Here is a 16,961-nt window from a genome sequence, read left to right on the forward strand (position 1 = left end):
GCCTTCTATAAAAACCTTATATGCCCCCAGGGCATAACTTAAAACCCTTGCCCTCAGGGTTGTGGGGGATTGTCCTCCTCAAAAACATTTTTTCTATGTGAAAATCAACGACGCTGAACAAAATAGCTATCTCAAAATTTTGATTGGATATGTTTGGGAGAATGATGGGCGTGGGGGGGGGGCTAGTTCCCCTCCAATCAATTTCGACTATTAGAAAGAGCACTATCCCTTTGAATTTCCAATCGAATGAGCATTTTTGAAGTTTCTACGACAACGCCTTCTATGAAAACCTTATATGCCCCCAGGGCATATCTTAAAACCCTTGCACTGAAGGTTCTGGGGGAGTGTCCTCCTCAAAAACTTATTTTCTATCTGAAAATCAACTATGCTGAACAAAATGGTTATCTCAAAATTTTGATTGGAGGTGTTTGGGGAAATGGTGGGCGTGGAAGGGGGGGGGGGGCTAGTTGCACTCCAATCACTTTCGGCTATTAAAAAAGGCACTAGCCCTTTAATTTCCAATTGAATGAGCCTGTTTTGAAGTTTTTACGACAGCGCCTTCTATAAAAACCTTATATGCCCCTAGGGCATAACCCTTGCCCTGAGGGTTGTGGGGGAGTGTCCTCCTCAAAAATATATTTTCTATCTGGGGATCAACTACACTGAACAAAATGGCTATCTCAAATTTTGATTGGATGTGTTTGGAGGAATAATGGGCGGGGGGAGGGGCTAGTTGCCCTACAATCACTTTCGACTATTAAAAAGGGCACTAGCTTTTTGAATTTTCAATCGAATGAGCCTTTTTTGAATTTTGTACGACAACACCTTCTATAAAAACCTTATATGCCCCCAGGGTATAACTTAAAACCATTGCCCTGAGGGTTGGGGGGGAGTCTCCTCCTCAAAAATACATTTTCTATCTGGAAATCAACTACGATGAACAAAATGGCTATCTCAAAATTTTGATTGGATGTGTTTGGGGAAATGATGGGCGTGGGGGGGGGGCTAGTTGCACTCTAATCACTTTCGACTGTTGAAAAGGGCACTAGCCCTTTAATTTCCAATCGAATGAGCCTGTTTTGAAGTTTCAACGACAACGCCTTCTACAAAAACCTTATATGCCCCCAGGGCATAACTTAAAACCCTTGCCCTGAGGGTTGGGGGGGAGTTTTCTCCTCAAAAATATATTTTCTATCTGGAAATCAACACCACTTAACAAAATGGTTATCTCAAACTTTTGATTGGATGCGTTTGGGGGAATAATGGGCTGGGGGGGGGGCTAGTTGCCCTCCAATCACTTTCGACTATTAAAAAGGGCACTAGCTTTTTGAATTTTCAATCGAATGAACCTTTTTTGAAGTTTCTACGACAACGCCTTCTATAAAAACCTTATATGCCCCCAGGGTATAACTTAAAAACCTTGCCTTGAGGGTTGTGGGGGAATGTCCTCCCCAAAAATATATTTTCTATTTGGAAATTAACTACGCTGAACAAAATGGCTATCTCAAAATTTTGATTGGATGTGTTTTGGGGAATAATGGGCGTGGGGGGGGGCTAGTTGCCCTCCAATCACTTTCAAATATTAAAAAGGGCACTTGCTTTTAGATTTTCCAATCGAATGATCCTTTTTTGAATTTTCTACGACAACGCCTTCTATAAAAACCTTATATGCCCCAAGGGCAGAACTTAAAACCCTTGCCCTGAGGGTTGTGGGGGATTGTCCTCCTCAAAAATATATTTTCTATCTGGAAATAAACTACGCTGGACAAAACGGCTATCTCAAAATTTTGATTGAATGTGTTTGGGGAAATGATGGGTGTGGGGGGAGGGGGGCTAGTTACACTCCAATCTTTTTCGACTATTAAAAAGGACACTAGCCACTACCTCAAAAACATATTTTCTATCTGGATATCAATTACGCTGAACAAAATGGCTATCTCAAAATTTTGATTGGATGTGTTTGGGGGAATGATGGGTGTAGGGGGGGGGGGCTAGTTGCCCCCCTCCCAATCATTTTCGACTATTAAAAAGGGCACTAGCCCTTTTAATTTACAATTGAATGTGCCTGTTTTGAAGTTTCTACGACAACGCCTTCTATAAAAACCTTATTTGCCCCCAGGGCATAACTTAAAACTCTTGCCCTGAGGGTTGTGGGGGAGTGTCCTCCTCAAAAACATATTTTCTATCTGGAAATCAACTACACTGAATAAAATGGCTATCTCAAAAGTTTGATTTGATGTGTTTTGGGGAAGTTATGGGCTTGGGGGGGGGGGGCTAGTTGCCCTCCAATACTTTTCGACTGTTAAAAAGGGCACTAGAACTCTCGATTTGCAATCAAATGAGCCCCCTTTGAAGTTTATATGACGACCCCTTCCATATGAAGTGCCTCTGGAAAAAAAAAAATCAGGGGCAACGCTACAGCGTTGTCTATAGTAAAGGTCGTACGGCTCCGATGTTTTATTATTATTAATTTAAAAAAACTTTCCGACAAATAAGATATTCAAAGAAAAGTAAAGCTCATTTTAAACTTAAGCTCAGTTGATACAAATACGTGTTAAAATTCAAACTCAAAACGACCAGAAATTACTATTAAAGAATAAATAAAACCCAAAACGAACAGAAATTAAACAAACAATCATAGCAGAAACATACAACAAGTACTAATATAAATGAATAAATAGATCGTAAAGCGAGTAATGCTTGGATTGAATATGAAAATCAAGCTTAAAACGAAAACAAATGTTTGCTATTAAAGTATAAATGAAACTTAAAACGAACAGAAATTAAATAAACAATCAATGCGAACAAATATACAATATATATTAATGTAAATGAGTAAATAAATCTTAAAACGAGTGAAACTTAAAAAGAATATGCAAATAGAGTTTGAATCGAATAAAAATAACTACAAACAAGAGTTTGGGTATCGCCTCACTGCAGAAGCCTAAAACCTACTGCATGAGAGGGGGGTCAGTTGCCCTCAAATCACTTTCAACTACTAAAAAGGGCACTAGCCCTTTGAATTTCCAATCGAATGAGCCTTTTTTGAAGTTTCTACGACGCCGCCTTCTATAAAAATCTTATATGTCCCCAGGGTATAACTTAAAACCCTTGCCTTGAGGATTGTGGGGGAGTGTCCTCCTCAAAAATATATTTTAAATCTGGAAATCAACTACGCTGAAAACTACGCTACGTTTGAATCGAATAAAAATAACTACAAACAAGAGTTTGGGTATCGCCTCACTGCAGAAGCCTAAAACCTACTGCGTGAGAGGGGGGTTAGATGCCCTCAAATCACTTTCGACTACTAAAAAGGGCACTAGCCCTTTGAATTTCCAATCGAATGAGCCTTTTTTGAAGTTTCTACGACACCGCCTTCTATAAAAATCTTATATGTCCCCAGGGTATAACTTAAACCCCTTGCCTTGAGGATTGTGGGGGAGTGTCCCCTCCCCTGGATCCGCCACTGCCTTACACTCTCTGTTTCTTTCCTTGTTAGGGAGGAGAGCAGATGCCTAATATGTGTGTGTTAATACCAAAACATTTTAACTCTCATTCGACCTTCAGGTATAAACAGAATTAGTTCAAAGAAAGGGGTGGGGAAAATGGGCGTGTGAGGGGGGGGGGTTATTTGCCCTTCGATCAATTTTGACTCTTAACAGCTGGACTAGAATTTCCAATTTCCAATCAAGTGAGGCCTCTCGGAAGTTTATACGAGAATCCCTTCCTGCTCCCGGGCCCTTGGGGGTTTTGTTAACGCCAGAGTTATGTTACTTAACCTTCCAACTATTTTTAACAAAATGGTATTTTTAACCCTTGCATATAAAGCACCTCTGGGAGGAAGATAATAAAAAAATATTGAAGCTATATAAGATTTATTCATTTATTTATGTTGGCACCGGTTATCTTTATGTTTGTAAGATATTTAATTTTACATAATTTTAAATCTCGTGGAGATTTCCATAATTTCGGCATTATGTACTTTTTTAAGGCATATAGCACCCCTCTCCTCGCCTACGATATGACCCAACACCCCTCCTCGATAATAGCAGCTGCTGCACTATTATATAATTTTCTTTGCTCTTTCATTTCCATATGGCTGCTCAATTTTAAATGTGGGGATGATTTCCCAAGGTGGAATTTTCCGGAACATCGTCTCTTGTTAGTTTTTGTGAACTGAACAGATATTTCTTTAAAGCAAAATCTAAGATGGTATTTTTTTTTATTATTTATATAGAATAATTTTTAAAACACACGGTCAGAAAACTTCTTAATAGTTCTTTTCACCGTTAATATCGATTTCAGAATGTCTGACTTAATTAGCAATTCAAGTCAGAATAATAATATAATACGTAATAGATTATTAATTTATTTTCCACTATCTTATACATTTTCTGTAATTCCTTCTCTGTTATTCGTAGTTTTCGTTCACTCTCAACTACAAAGCGATTTTTAGAGCAAACAATTAATACGTAAATGCCTCAAACCATGATTTATACGAGATATGATTTATTTTTATTTTTTTTCTACTGTTTATACCCATGATTCTTAACGTTGGGCGAAGGCCCTACCAGTGGTGCGTGAGAATATTTTGGTGGGACGTGGGCAGAAGGCAGACCCTTCGGCTGACTTTACATTAGAGGCTTAATTTTAAAAAAAAATGCCTTAATGACGCCACATTCAAATGCATTTAAAGAGAAAAGAAATAATGGAAAAACTGTTAATAATGATGCCACTTTATAATGACTGTTGCCTTAATGACGCCACATTCAAATAAATTTAAAGAGAAAAGAAATAAAGGAAAAATTGCTTAATGTTAGGTTTGACCCAAACTTATAAGACTGAAATAGAAAACCAGATTTTTCAAATGAATTTGTCTCCTGTTAGTTTGTGTGGACTCATCAGATATTTATAAAGCAAAATCTAAGATCGTATTTTTTTTTATTCAGAATGATTTTTAAAACACAGTTTGAAATCTTATAAATAGTTCTTTTTACCTTTAATATCGATTTCAGAATGTCTGACTTGATTGAGATGAAAAAATGAGAAATGTTTAGTTAAACAAATATAGTTTTCTTTAAATATAATTTAAACACTCTAAAACACGATAGTTTGAAATAGTTTGCGTCTGTTATATATATATATATATATATATATATATATATATATATATATATATATATATATATATATATATATATATATATATATATATATATATATATATATATATATATATATATATATATATATATATATATATATATATAATATATATATATATATATATATATATATATATATATATATATATATATATATATATATATATATATATATATATATATATATATATATATATATATATATATATATATATATATATATATATATATATATGTATATAATTGTGATTTAGGAAAAAAAAATTTACCAGAAATGTTGAAAAATGCCAAAAAACACTTTTTGTATCTCGTTACCATTCAAGAATACCTCAATTACCAACCTGGTGAGCCTTTGAAATATTTTCCGTGATAAGTATGTTCCCTTTCAATACCATAATGGGCTTTTCACTAACCCAAAATTCCATCTACTGACGATTTCCCTCCAGACACATGTTTTCCATATTAGTTTTACCCTTTTTTTCCAGGCGGCACGTCCAGAAGTTGGTCTGTATAAAGAAGATTCGTATCCTAATAACTGGATACGAAGAGGTAGTTTCGCTACTGTTTTGGTAGCTTTACTGCGACCACTTGCTGATTAGGACTTCGGTTCTATGATCAAGTGTCCCCTTTCCTTCGGGAATTGAATAAGGAATTGACGGATTTTGTCTCCTACGGACACGGAAGAGGTAGTTTCGTTACTGCTCAGGTAGCTTTACTGCGACTACTTGCGGATTAGGACTTCGGTCTTATGATCAAGTGCTTCATTTCCTCTTTGGGAATAAGGAATCATATATAAGGAATTGACGGAGGATTTGTATGTGAAATGTCAATGTCTGTATACAAATCTATATAGGACTAAGAGTGTCCTATCTGAAGCTTGAATTAATACTGTCAAGTTTCTGTCTCCTAAAACCATTAGAATGGTTTCAAAAGAACGAAGAAAAAGGCTTAAAGAAAAAAAGACGACCGAGAGCAGAGGTGAAAAAAGATCTGCAGACAAAAAAAAATACTATGAAGAAAACAAGAATGACATAAAAGCAAAAGTTTCAAATAGATTCAAAAACGATGACACAGCTTCGCTTTTAAATAAAAAAAACACTTGCGAACGCATTAAAAAAAAATATGCAACAGATGATTCTTTTCGGGAGCATTGTATAGACTCAGACCTTAGAAGGGATAAAACCAAGTACAACACTGATGCAGCTTTTCGCCAAAAACAAATTGAAAGGGATCGAACCAAGTACAACACTGATGAAACTTTTTACCAAGAAGGTATCGAGTCAGCCCTTAGAAGGGATCAAACCAAGTACAACACTGATGAAACCTTTCGCCAAGAACGCATTGAATCATCTTCCCAAAAGTTCTTGGCAAACGGTGATTATAGAAAAAAATCATAATGCTAGAACAACACAAAAGTACTGGACTAAAAAAAAAGAATCCAATTTATGAAGTTCGAGGCACTAATGCACGGGAAACAAATAAAAAACCAATGTTTATTAACAAGAAAATAAATTTAGCCAAGATGACATCTGACTTTGAAGCATTACAAGATGCCTCTTATTTTAACGCTCTAAACGATACAGACAATTCTATGGTTGAAATCAAACTAATTTTAGAAAAATCGAAGGAAATTGTAAAACATGTATCTAATTCATTGGCAAAACTGCATGTGAACATTAGAAATCAATGCAAAAAATTTTTACAGAACCTACCTCAATTCAGTTGATGTGCCGGAAGCATCTCAATTCATGGTTGCAATGGAAAATACTCTAGAACATTGTGAGCACAGTGAAGCTTTTCATTTTGAAACCGCTTATAAGAACTGTGGTACAAATAAATGCATCAGTTGTGGCCAAGTAGGAAATGTATACAAGACAATACCAATTAACACAACAGGACAATCAATTTTTTTGACTACGGTGCAAATTTCCTAGTACAACTTCAGGATGGATGCAGATGTGATATTTGGAAGGATGACAGAAAAGAAAGGAAATCAACTGAAATTGACAAATTGCGTAGAAGCCTTGGCAGTTTGTCTTTGACTGGAAGTGAAGAAGTTTTGAAAACTACAAGTAACGGAGGAAAATTTTATCAACATTTGATAGAAACTAAGAAAGATTCCATAGAAGAAAACATTAGCAAAATTCGTAGAAGCCTCGAAACAGCCACAATAAGTGACAATGAGTTTGAAGGAACAATTAATATTGATGAACAGGTTGCATCTGCTACAACCCACAAAGGTATGGTAGGTCAAATACTTTTTGATGATCTGGAAATGAGTGATATGACATGTGACGTTAAAACAGCAAATCCCGAAAACAAAGATTCAGTGAAATGTAAATGTCATCCTCAACTTTGTAAATGTGAATAATTTAATATTGAAATATTTCAACAATTATTTTCTGATATAGCTGATATGAGTGAAGTAGAATCGTCTACATATTCTCTTGTAGGGAATAACATATTCTCTTCTAGGTAGGATACCTAGATGACTTGGATATTTGCAAAAGTTCCTTTACTGTGTTGCAAAAGCATGGACATTTATATTACTTTCACCCCAAAAATGGTTGTGACAGTACTTTTCGAGCTCTAAGAGCCTTAGCTCCACATTTTCCAGTCCTTAGAAACTTTGTCAGAGCATTGTATACGGCTGTGTACAAATGTAAAATTATTCGGGACATAACCGTTGCCAGGACTGCAGGAAACTTTCAGACGCTTCACTCATTTGTTGAAGAAGCAATTTGTAAAATTCAAATTAAATGTAGAAGTGTTAACCCACATATATATAACCTTAGAGTGTAGACTGATGAATATCAGATAATGAGCACCTTTGAAAAGAATCTAATTAGAGTAGCCCAAATTAGGAATGAGTATCTTTCGGTTCCATGCGACTGTTGTGAACGGTTGAAAAATACAAAAGATATAGAGTTTCTAAGCGCATTTTCAAAGAGATAAGGATTCAATGAAACGGTTACGGCTTTGTTAGACGAAACTGAAAGATATATACCCATAGAGGAAAGACAAGAAATTAGATTTTCCACTGGCTGGAGGGAAAATATATTAGATATGTTTCCATTATGTGATTACTGAGCATGCAAAATGCTTTCATGTAAAGACAACATTCGTTCTGTTGTAAATAATCTTCAAGTGAAAGCAGCTCCTGAATGTATAGCAACATTGAACAAGTTTGAATTGGCACTAATTCGGTGTGTCATGCCCTGTCTAACTATTTTAAGACTAGGACAAGTAATGGGATCAAAGAGACCTGCAACTGAACTAGCTAATGCTCTTAAAGGAAGAATCGTTTATTTGCCAGTAGATGTTCAAGCAAATGCAGAAATACTTCCGGAGAAGTTACTAAACATATATAGCCTTGTGATTATTGTCAACGGTCAACCTACCTACAAAAGAAATGTTTGGTTTACACTGATTGATTTGGGGAAGACACACAGCGCCCTTTTTTGGTTGAAAGACAACAATAATTTGTATAAAAATATACAAGCGTTCACAATAGAAGAATTAGAGCAAGTACTTACAAATCGCCTATTGGAAAAAGAAGAAGGTCAAGAAAACCCACATAATATACCGGAAGGTGCTATTTTAGAAAAGTTATCTAATGATACGAGATCTAACTTGGTTGAATATTTTTCAGTACAGCCACTAGACGGCTCAGTCCCAAAAGACTTCATAGAAGACTTCCAGAAAAATAAGAAGGTTGAATGCGATCAACTTCAAATGAAAAAACTGGTTGGTATAGGTGAAGATTTGTTTCAAGAAAGAATTGATGTTACGGCATTCCCTAATCTTTTTCCCAACGGAAAAAACTATATGAGAGACATAACCCATCAGTTTTATATTAGGATTTCTGATTATATGAAATACCATCTTCTAAGTAGACATCCACAGTTCAGTCAAGATATACAATACTTATTTCACAGCTTTCTAGTTCAAGAATGTTCACATCTTTGTAATAGCATTTGTCACACGCTTGACACTTTGCGACCTCACAAAAACACTTACGATTTAATGGATTGTCTCAAAAATCGAGATGGAGATATGGAGTCTTCGATATTTTCTTTACAATCCAGAATCGGAAGTTTGCACCAATACTTTCGGATCCTTAATGGTAATTTAAGGGCAATGATAGAGCAAGAGGGTCGACCAACGCTATTCATTACACTTTCTTGTGCAGAATGGTATTACCCAGAATTTATCAAACATTTACGAGAAATAGATAAAAATATACCAGGCCTCCATAGATAAGATGACTGCAGGAGAATTGACTTCTATGGATCCTGTTTTCGTATATGTGCATTTTCAACAGAAATGGAGAGCAATCCTTAACGAACTCTTATGTGCAAGGACAAACCTATATTTGGAAAAGTAAAGGATCATTTTTGCTGCATAGAGTATCAAGCAAGAGGACCTACAGAACACCACATGTGCACCGTATTCTTTGAATAGAAAATGGGCGTGTTATTGGAACGTTATCAATCGAAAAATTGGTCAAATATTTAGACAGTATTATCCCTTGTGAACTTCCAGATAAGTTAACAATTCCAACGCTCCACAAATTAGTTGCCGATCATCAAATACATCGATGCAGCAAATACTGCCAGCGAAAATTCAAAAGAAAGCAAAAAAGGATCAGCTACTGTATATTTGGACTTCCACGTCCTTTAAAAGAAAAGACGGAGATGCATGACATCATTGACTGATTAGCTCACGGATCAAACCGCAAAAAAAACACGTAAGAGAATTTACGACCTTCAAGGTAGACACTCAGCGCTCGCTATGTTAATGACTATACCCTTCATTATTGATGGCAAATTTATCCAATGTTAAAGTTCAGTATATTGCTCACATTGGTTCAAAATTACCGTATTATATCACAGATTACATGACGAAGGCAGAAATTTCTGATGTTGACAATATGTGGGAAGAAATTAACAAATCCCTTAAATCCCTTGGTCAAAAAGCTTGGTTTTATTTACTAAACTCAGTGAAAACACGCCAAGTTGGTGCCATTGAAGCAGTTGATAGGCTTCTTGGTACTAAACTGCATAGCTGTTCAAGACAATTTAGATTTGTCGATTTATCAAAGCCAACAGAATTGAAAAGGACACTGAAAACCTATAAGGAAATAGTGTGTAAATGTGTTGTAAATATTTCATGATTGCCAATAAGCGGTTGAGGTTGAGCTCTTAACCTCTTGAGGTTGAGAGTGGCTATTTCTTCGTTTACTGAAATGGATTCCAGGGACGCTGGCATAGCTGTAATGCTTACGTCGTGTGAATTCAAAACGATATGGATGCTTCAAAGATTGGATTACCATGCAGATTGGATTAGATAGATTACCGCGTAGTTTAAGATACATACTCATGAATTTGACTACCACATGGTTTAAGATTACACTAGTTTACCCATTTTTATGATTAAGGTAAAATAGAAAGTACTTTCACATTTTTAAATGCTGTCAATAAAGCAATTAAAACTCAGATCCTCTTATCTAAGGCTATCCAGAGAGTGTAATTCTAGGAACGATCGTAAATATTGTAAATCTACTTTTATAATTCACTTCAAAAATTCATTATTTCGAAGCAAACCACAAGCGACAGGGTTCAAATATATAAATCTAAAAATTGTAATAAATGTTATTTCACCGACCATTTATCTTATTCTTGATAGCCTTTGTATATACTCAATATTTATACTGAATATCTAAAATTACTGTTAATTTTTATAGACTCCATACAAAGGATTCTTTTTGACAAGAAGACAACTTGATAGGAGAGGAATACATTTATTTTTATACTTTCCAGTTTGTAATATGCTGAATAGTTGGATGCTTGCCAATTATACTAATTTCATTATTTTGTCATTCTAACCAATCGCAGCAATACAAGCAGCAAGTGACATGAGAATAATTTGTTTAGGGGTAAAAAATAACGCGCTAGAAAAGGAAACTTCAGATAGCTTGAAACATGAGTCTTATTTACATCTAGTCTTGGAAAGGAATAACATTGTGAAGGAATTATATGACTTATAAATTTTAGATTTTTTTTCATATATATTTTTATAGCCTTGCTGCCTGTAGCCTAGTTAACCCTTTCAGTCACGAATTTTAGCCTGGAAGGTCAAAATTATGAGAGTAGCGAAAGTCAACCATGTGATGGATAAGTACTTACCATGAATTTTTTCAGATTTTTTTCTGAACGTCTTCTTTCTTTTCCACCATGTACTTGAGCAAGGACAGTGTGACCAAATTTATTCAAATACAGTATAAAACCAATGAAAACTGAGACTTCAAATATAGTACAAAAAACGAGAAACTGAATTGACAATGATCCTTTTACGTTTCTTTAGGTTTGTGAAACTGTGCGAAACAGTTTCGCGATTCTTCCAGGCAAAGTGGGACGTTGCACTTGGTACACATGAACCTAGTCTTCATGATACAGGGGGCATTTTTACACCTGTTTTGGGCGGCAAATTTTTCTGGCCAATGAGCAAAGGAATCTTTCTTCACGGCGGAGCAGGGCCTACGAAATTTGAGTTTTCGTTTCCTACGATTTTCGGCAACCGAGTCTTCTTCATCACTCTCCTCCTCTTCGCTTGAAGGAAGAGATCTGGGTCGGCCTCTTCTTCTAGGAGTGTCTTCAGACATAATGAGAGTCTCTGCTATGTCGAGTCGGAAGGTGAACGAATCGACAATGTTCTTTTGTCTCATATTCTGTGCCTTGCAAATCTCGACATATTCAAGCCAACTGTTGACTACAGCAAGATCGATCAAATGGAATACGAGTCTCAAAGTCCATTTTTTTGATCGAATGAGGGTCCTATAGTAGGATACCATCTGGTCAAGCTTATCAACCCCACCCATACTCAGGTTATAAGCCGCAATAGCTTCCGGCTGCGTCACTTGTACCTCTGTCTTCGTTTTCTTACACCACTTCATCACGTTTTTTACGTTGCCGCTTCCAATCATGTTAGAAGCGACTATCACCGATCTACAGTCCATCCACTTGATCAGACATACTTCTCCACTCACTAGCTCGTGGAACGCCCCCTTCCTTTCTTTTTCAGAGACGTATCAGATTCCAACTTTGCGCCAAGAACTCTATTCGCTCTGATCGTGCCGGTGCCATACATACTTTTCCGTTCAAGCTCTTCAAGGAGCGGAATACTCGTAAAAAAGTTGTCAAAGAATATTTTCGTATGCGGGCGAAGCTGGACGCGACCAGCAAGAGCTAGTACCATTCCAGGTCCCAGTCCGAACTGCTTCTGCTCTTCCGTCAGGATAGTTTTCTTACCCTGGTAAACATCAAAAGTGAGTATGATGCCGTTACTGTTACAAAGCATAAAGATTTTTATGCCCCACGGTGTTGGCTTCCCCCTGATATACTGTTTTATGTCCAATGCACCGGTGTACGGCACCATTTGCTCGTCGACTGATACATACTCAGAAGGTACGATGCTTTCTGTCTTTTTCAGGACCCGGTCTATAACCGGACGAACCTTCCATACGCGATCGGTGTTCTCCGGGTCTTTAGAGAGGATATCTACCAGATGAAACAAATTTCGGAGACGCGAAAACCTATTGAAGTTCATGGCGTCTGCTATTAGAGGTATCCGAGTCCGACTACCCCAGTACATGCGATACCTTGGGAATTTAAAAGCACTCATCGCTATATGAATACCTATGAACCTTCTTATTTCAGAGGCTGTTGTACCCAAACTTGAGCCGGTTTTCTGTACAGAATAAAGATTGGTCATCTCGGCGGCTAACTCATAAAATTCACTATCAAAATATTCTTTGAAGTAGTCTATAGGCTCCTCGGGACCAAGTGGCGGCGGCGCCGGGTCGGCATTGTTGATAACTTTCGAGAAGATCGCATTCTTCCATACGAGTCTGCGTTTTCGATTTTTCGGAGGCGGGGGAGGAGCGGCTCATCATCCTCAACTTCCGATAATGAATCTTCATCCGTATCGTGTGGCTGCGATAGATTTACTGACGCCCAATCTTCACCTTCGTCATCTGAGTTTGGTAGGTCCGATAACTCTGAAAGGTCTGAGTCGATCGCGTCCAAGACATTCAGTATGTCAGCGTGACGAACTCGACGTGGTCGATCATTGGATGGACCTGGAAAAGAAGATAGTGAGTCGCTTTTACAGAATAGCGACTTGACAGGAAAAAGTTATCACTGATGTTTTCAAATAAGAATACCAAAAGTATGTTCCTCTGACTGTACCATATATGCTGCTATTGAACTAGAAAAGTTAGTATCAAGTCACACTGTCCTTACCCAAGAACACGCTACTTCGAAAAAATCTGCGGCATCTATCCAACGCACTAGCGAGGTAAACTTTTTAATAGATGGGGTAACTAACTGAAAAGGACAAATGAACCCCTTTTTTCGCGTATTTTCATGGTAAATCTGGTAAAAAAAATGCATGAAAACATACCTGGTAGATCCATTCTTTCGAGTACGGATGTGCAACAACTTCAAAATACTGCTAAAAATCAGAATTTAGCATCATCGGTTTGAAACTTCGCCAGTGTCTTTTCGCATTACTTATTATTATGGAGCGCATACTCGAGTAACGCTGCCACCTACAGGGTCCAAGAAGACCAAGCGAAGCTGTGATGTTCTCATGTGAGAACATGGTGACTGAAAGGGTTAATGTTATTATTCTTGGAAAGGAGTAACATTTTAAAGGAAGCATACCACTTATAGCCTTTAGCCTAGCTAATGCCCTTCATGGAAAGGAATAACATTTTGAAAGAATTACCACTTACGAATTTCTGTCAAGTTTATTTTTTTTGCAGTTTATTCTAAAATCTAGTGTTTGTACATTTTATTTCGGTAAAGTTTGGAGTTGCCCTATTTTCTCTTAAAATAAACTAAAATAACTGTACACAAGAGATAACCATTCACGAACAGTATATACAGTTATTCTCTCATTAGTGCTGCAAATGCGAGACTATTATGGGGTTGGATACATACCCTATTTTCTTCATAAGAATACCTTAGATGTCACTGTAATTTCTATTTACACAATTTTGTGAAATGTCTAACTTTCTGTTATGATATTTCATCTGTTATTGCTGTTATATATTCTTTTTTGGAGAAAAACAAGATGAAAGATTTCAGTGTACCTGTTTTCTTATTTAAAGCTTGTAAATGAAATTGGAAAAATTAATGTTAGAGTAAATACTGAAAGAACTTTTTCTGTTTGTATATTTTGCCTATGTATAAAAGGATTTCCTGTGAGGAGAGGACACCCTTTCAACAGCAGAATGACAAGTAAAAACGTCGTTTATGTGTACATTTAGTCCTATTCTTTCAAATACTCTTTCTTTGGTTCTTCCAAATGTGGCTGTAACTTGATTCGACTTTAGTTTTCTATTAAAAATATGCAAAATGTCAACTCTATGAAGTTTTATCATAAGCTATATTTTGATTTAAATGAATCATATTTCTACTTCATATTCAAATAAATCATAATTAATTTCTACAGAAATATTATAACCTAGCTGCCTCCATTATATGACCTGAAAGGATAAGAAATAATAAAACAAACTTATGTAGCTGATAGCCATGAACAGGGATCCTACAGAGCTATGCTACTCACACACAAATATTTACATGCGCTATTAGTAGGAGGATATTAAGGGTTCTGGTTTGATTATGGGGGACGGACGGAGTTGGCTGTGTGAAACCTTTACATTAGAGTACTATTTTCACGAATATCAGTGCGTTTTTACACAACTAGCAGCGCATCAAAAAGACCCAGGATCAAACATGCCCTATTTTCTCTTAAAATAAACTAAAATAACTTTACACAAGAGATAACCATTCACAAGCAGTATATACAGTTATCCTCCCATTTGCGCTGCAAATGCGAGAATATTATGGGGTTGGAAACATGCCCTATTTTCTTCATAAGAAAACCTTATATGTCACTGTAATTTTTTTGCCTTAGGAATATTTTGAACTAAAATAGCTATTCCAGTTTTGATCTGGTCCATTTGAAGAAAAAATGTGTAAGGGGGGGTGCCCTCTCAAAACTTTGGACTCTCAAAAGGGTACGTGATAACTAGTCAAATGAGCTGTTTTTTGAAAAGAGGAGTTCTTAGAAGAAGACCCAATAACTTTGGCTGTGCAAAACCTTCCGGTTGGTGGCCCTGTTTTTACTGATCTTATTGCGAAACTAAAAACAATACAACATCAAAACCTTATTGCCTTTATGGCAATAAGGAAATCCTTTTATATGGAAGCAAAATCTACAAACAGAAAAAAATTCTTTTAGTATCTAGAAAAAATTATATAATCGTTGCAGTATATAAACCTATCCTCCGAATTGCGCTGCAAATGGGAGGATATTAATGGATCAGGCTTAACGCTAAGGGTTGGACGGGCGGGGCTGGCTGTGCACAACAAAATGAGGAGTTTTTAGAAAAAGGTCCAATAAAACATTAAAGTCTTATGGTCTTTATGACCTTTGGTTTTCTATTGTCAAAGACGTAGTAACAGAAAAAATTAATTAAAAAAAAAAACTAAAATAGCTTTATAAAAGAGGTAACCATTAACAAGCAGTATGTAGAGCTATCCTCCCATTTACGCAACAAATGGGAGGAGGGGTTGGGTTTAGTGCAAAGGGGTGGGCGGACGGGACTGGTTGTGCAAAACCTTCTCGCTGGTTGCACTGTTTTTCCTGATCTTATTGCGCAACTAAAAAAACAATAAAACATCGAAACATTAGTGCTTTTATGACAGCAAGGAAATCCTATTATATGGAAACAAAAATATCTAAAACAGAAAAAATTACTTTATTATCCAGAAAGAATTATATAATTGTTCCTGTACACAAACCTATCTTCATCTTCGAACTACAAATGCAAAGAGGGGGTCGGATTTAATGCTAAGGGGTGGGCGGACGGGGCTGGCCGTACACAAAATTCTCGTTGGTGGCCCTGTTTTCACTAATCTTAGTGCACAACTAAAAAATAATAAAACATCAAAACCTTATTGCCCTTATGACCTTTAGTTTTCTATTGTCAGAAACTTAGTAACATAAGAAAATTAATCTAAAAAACGAAAATAACTTTACACAAGAGATAACCATTCACAAGCAGTATATTTTTATGATTTTGGGAGAAATCAGGAAATATACATATTCAATTATAGTATAAAAAAAATATGACAGTGAAAAGGGTATGAAAGAATTAATGCATATGCCAGAGGCTACAATTTATGTAAATTTAAGGCAAAACATGGATTACTCCAGATCTAAGAATAACATTAACCAAATTATGTTCGAAATTTTGGCACGAAATAGAAACCATTTCGCATATTTATTATGGCCATTAGGCGGTTCAACTACTCTAAGGTTGAAAATGTCTATTTCTTCATTTACTGAAAAAAATTTTAGGGACAATGGCATAGCTGTGACACGTACATCGTTGGAAGTCAAAACGATGTGGGTGCTTAATAGATTCATAGATTATCATTCTCTTACTTAAGTGGCCACAAACTTCTACAAAATTAGTTCACCTTTTTTTTTATTATAATAATTGGCAGAAAAGAATTCATAGACAAGTGAGAATTGTATTAAGGATTGGTTGTTAGAACGCGGTCGTCTTCAGGGAGTAGGGGCTATTTACTTCTAATGAATAGTGTTTCCACTAAAAACAAGAGTATGGCTACTGCCCGCTCCCCTGACGGTAAAAGCATCATCCTCTTACTTAAATTAAATATACAATCAATGCGAACAAACATACAATATCTATTAATG

General features: G+C 36.2%; 1 protein-coding gene across 1 annotated transcript; it reads right to left on the reverse strand.

The window, feature by feature from the left end:
* Positions 1–12,988: 12,988 nt before the first annotated feature.
* LOC148942161 (uncharacterized) lies at positions 12,989–13,758 on the reverse strand. The gene is made up of 2 exons (XM_089103245.1): positions 13,629–13,758; positions 12,989–13,305 (listed from the first exon to the last, which is right to left on the reverse strand). The coding sequence occupies exons 1-2, from the start codon at positions 13,639–13,641 to the stop codon at positions 12,989–12,991; spliced, it is 330 nt and encodes a 109-aa protein (XP_088959371.1). The 5' UTR covers positions 13,642–13,758.
* Positions 13,759–16,961: the final 3,203 nt, after the last annotated feature.

This window comes from Artemia sp. Qi Xiang Cuo, chromosome 17 (genome assembly GCF_049724085.1).
Source record: "Artemia sp. Qi Xiang Cuo chromosome 17, ASM4972408v1, whole genome shotgun sequence".
Taxonomy (NCBI): domain Eukaryota; kingdom Metazoa; phylum Arthropoda; class Branchiopoda; order Anostraca; family Artemiidae; genus Artemia; species Artemia sp. Qi Xiang Cuo.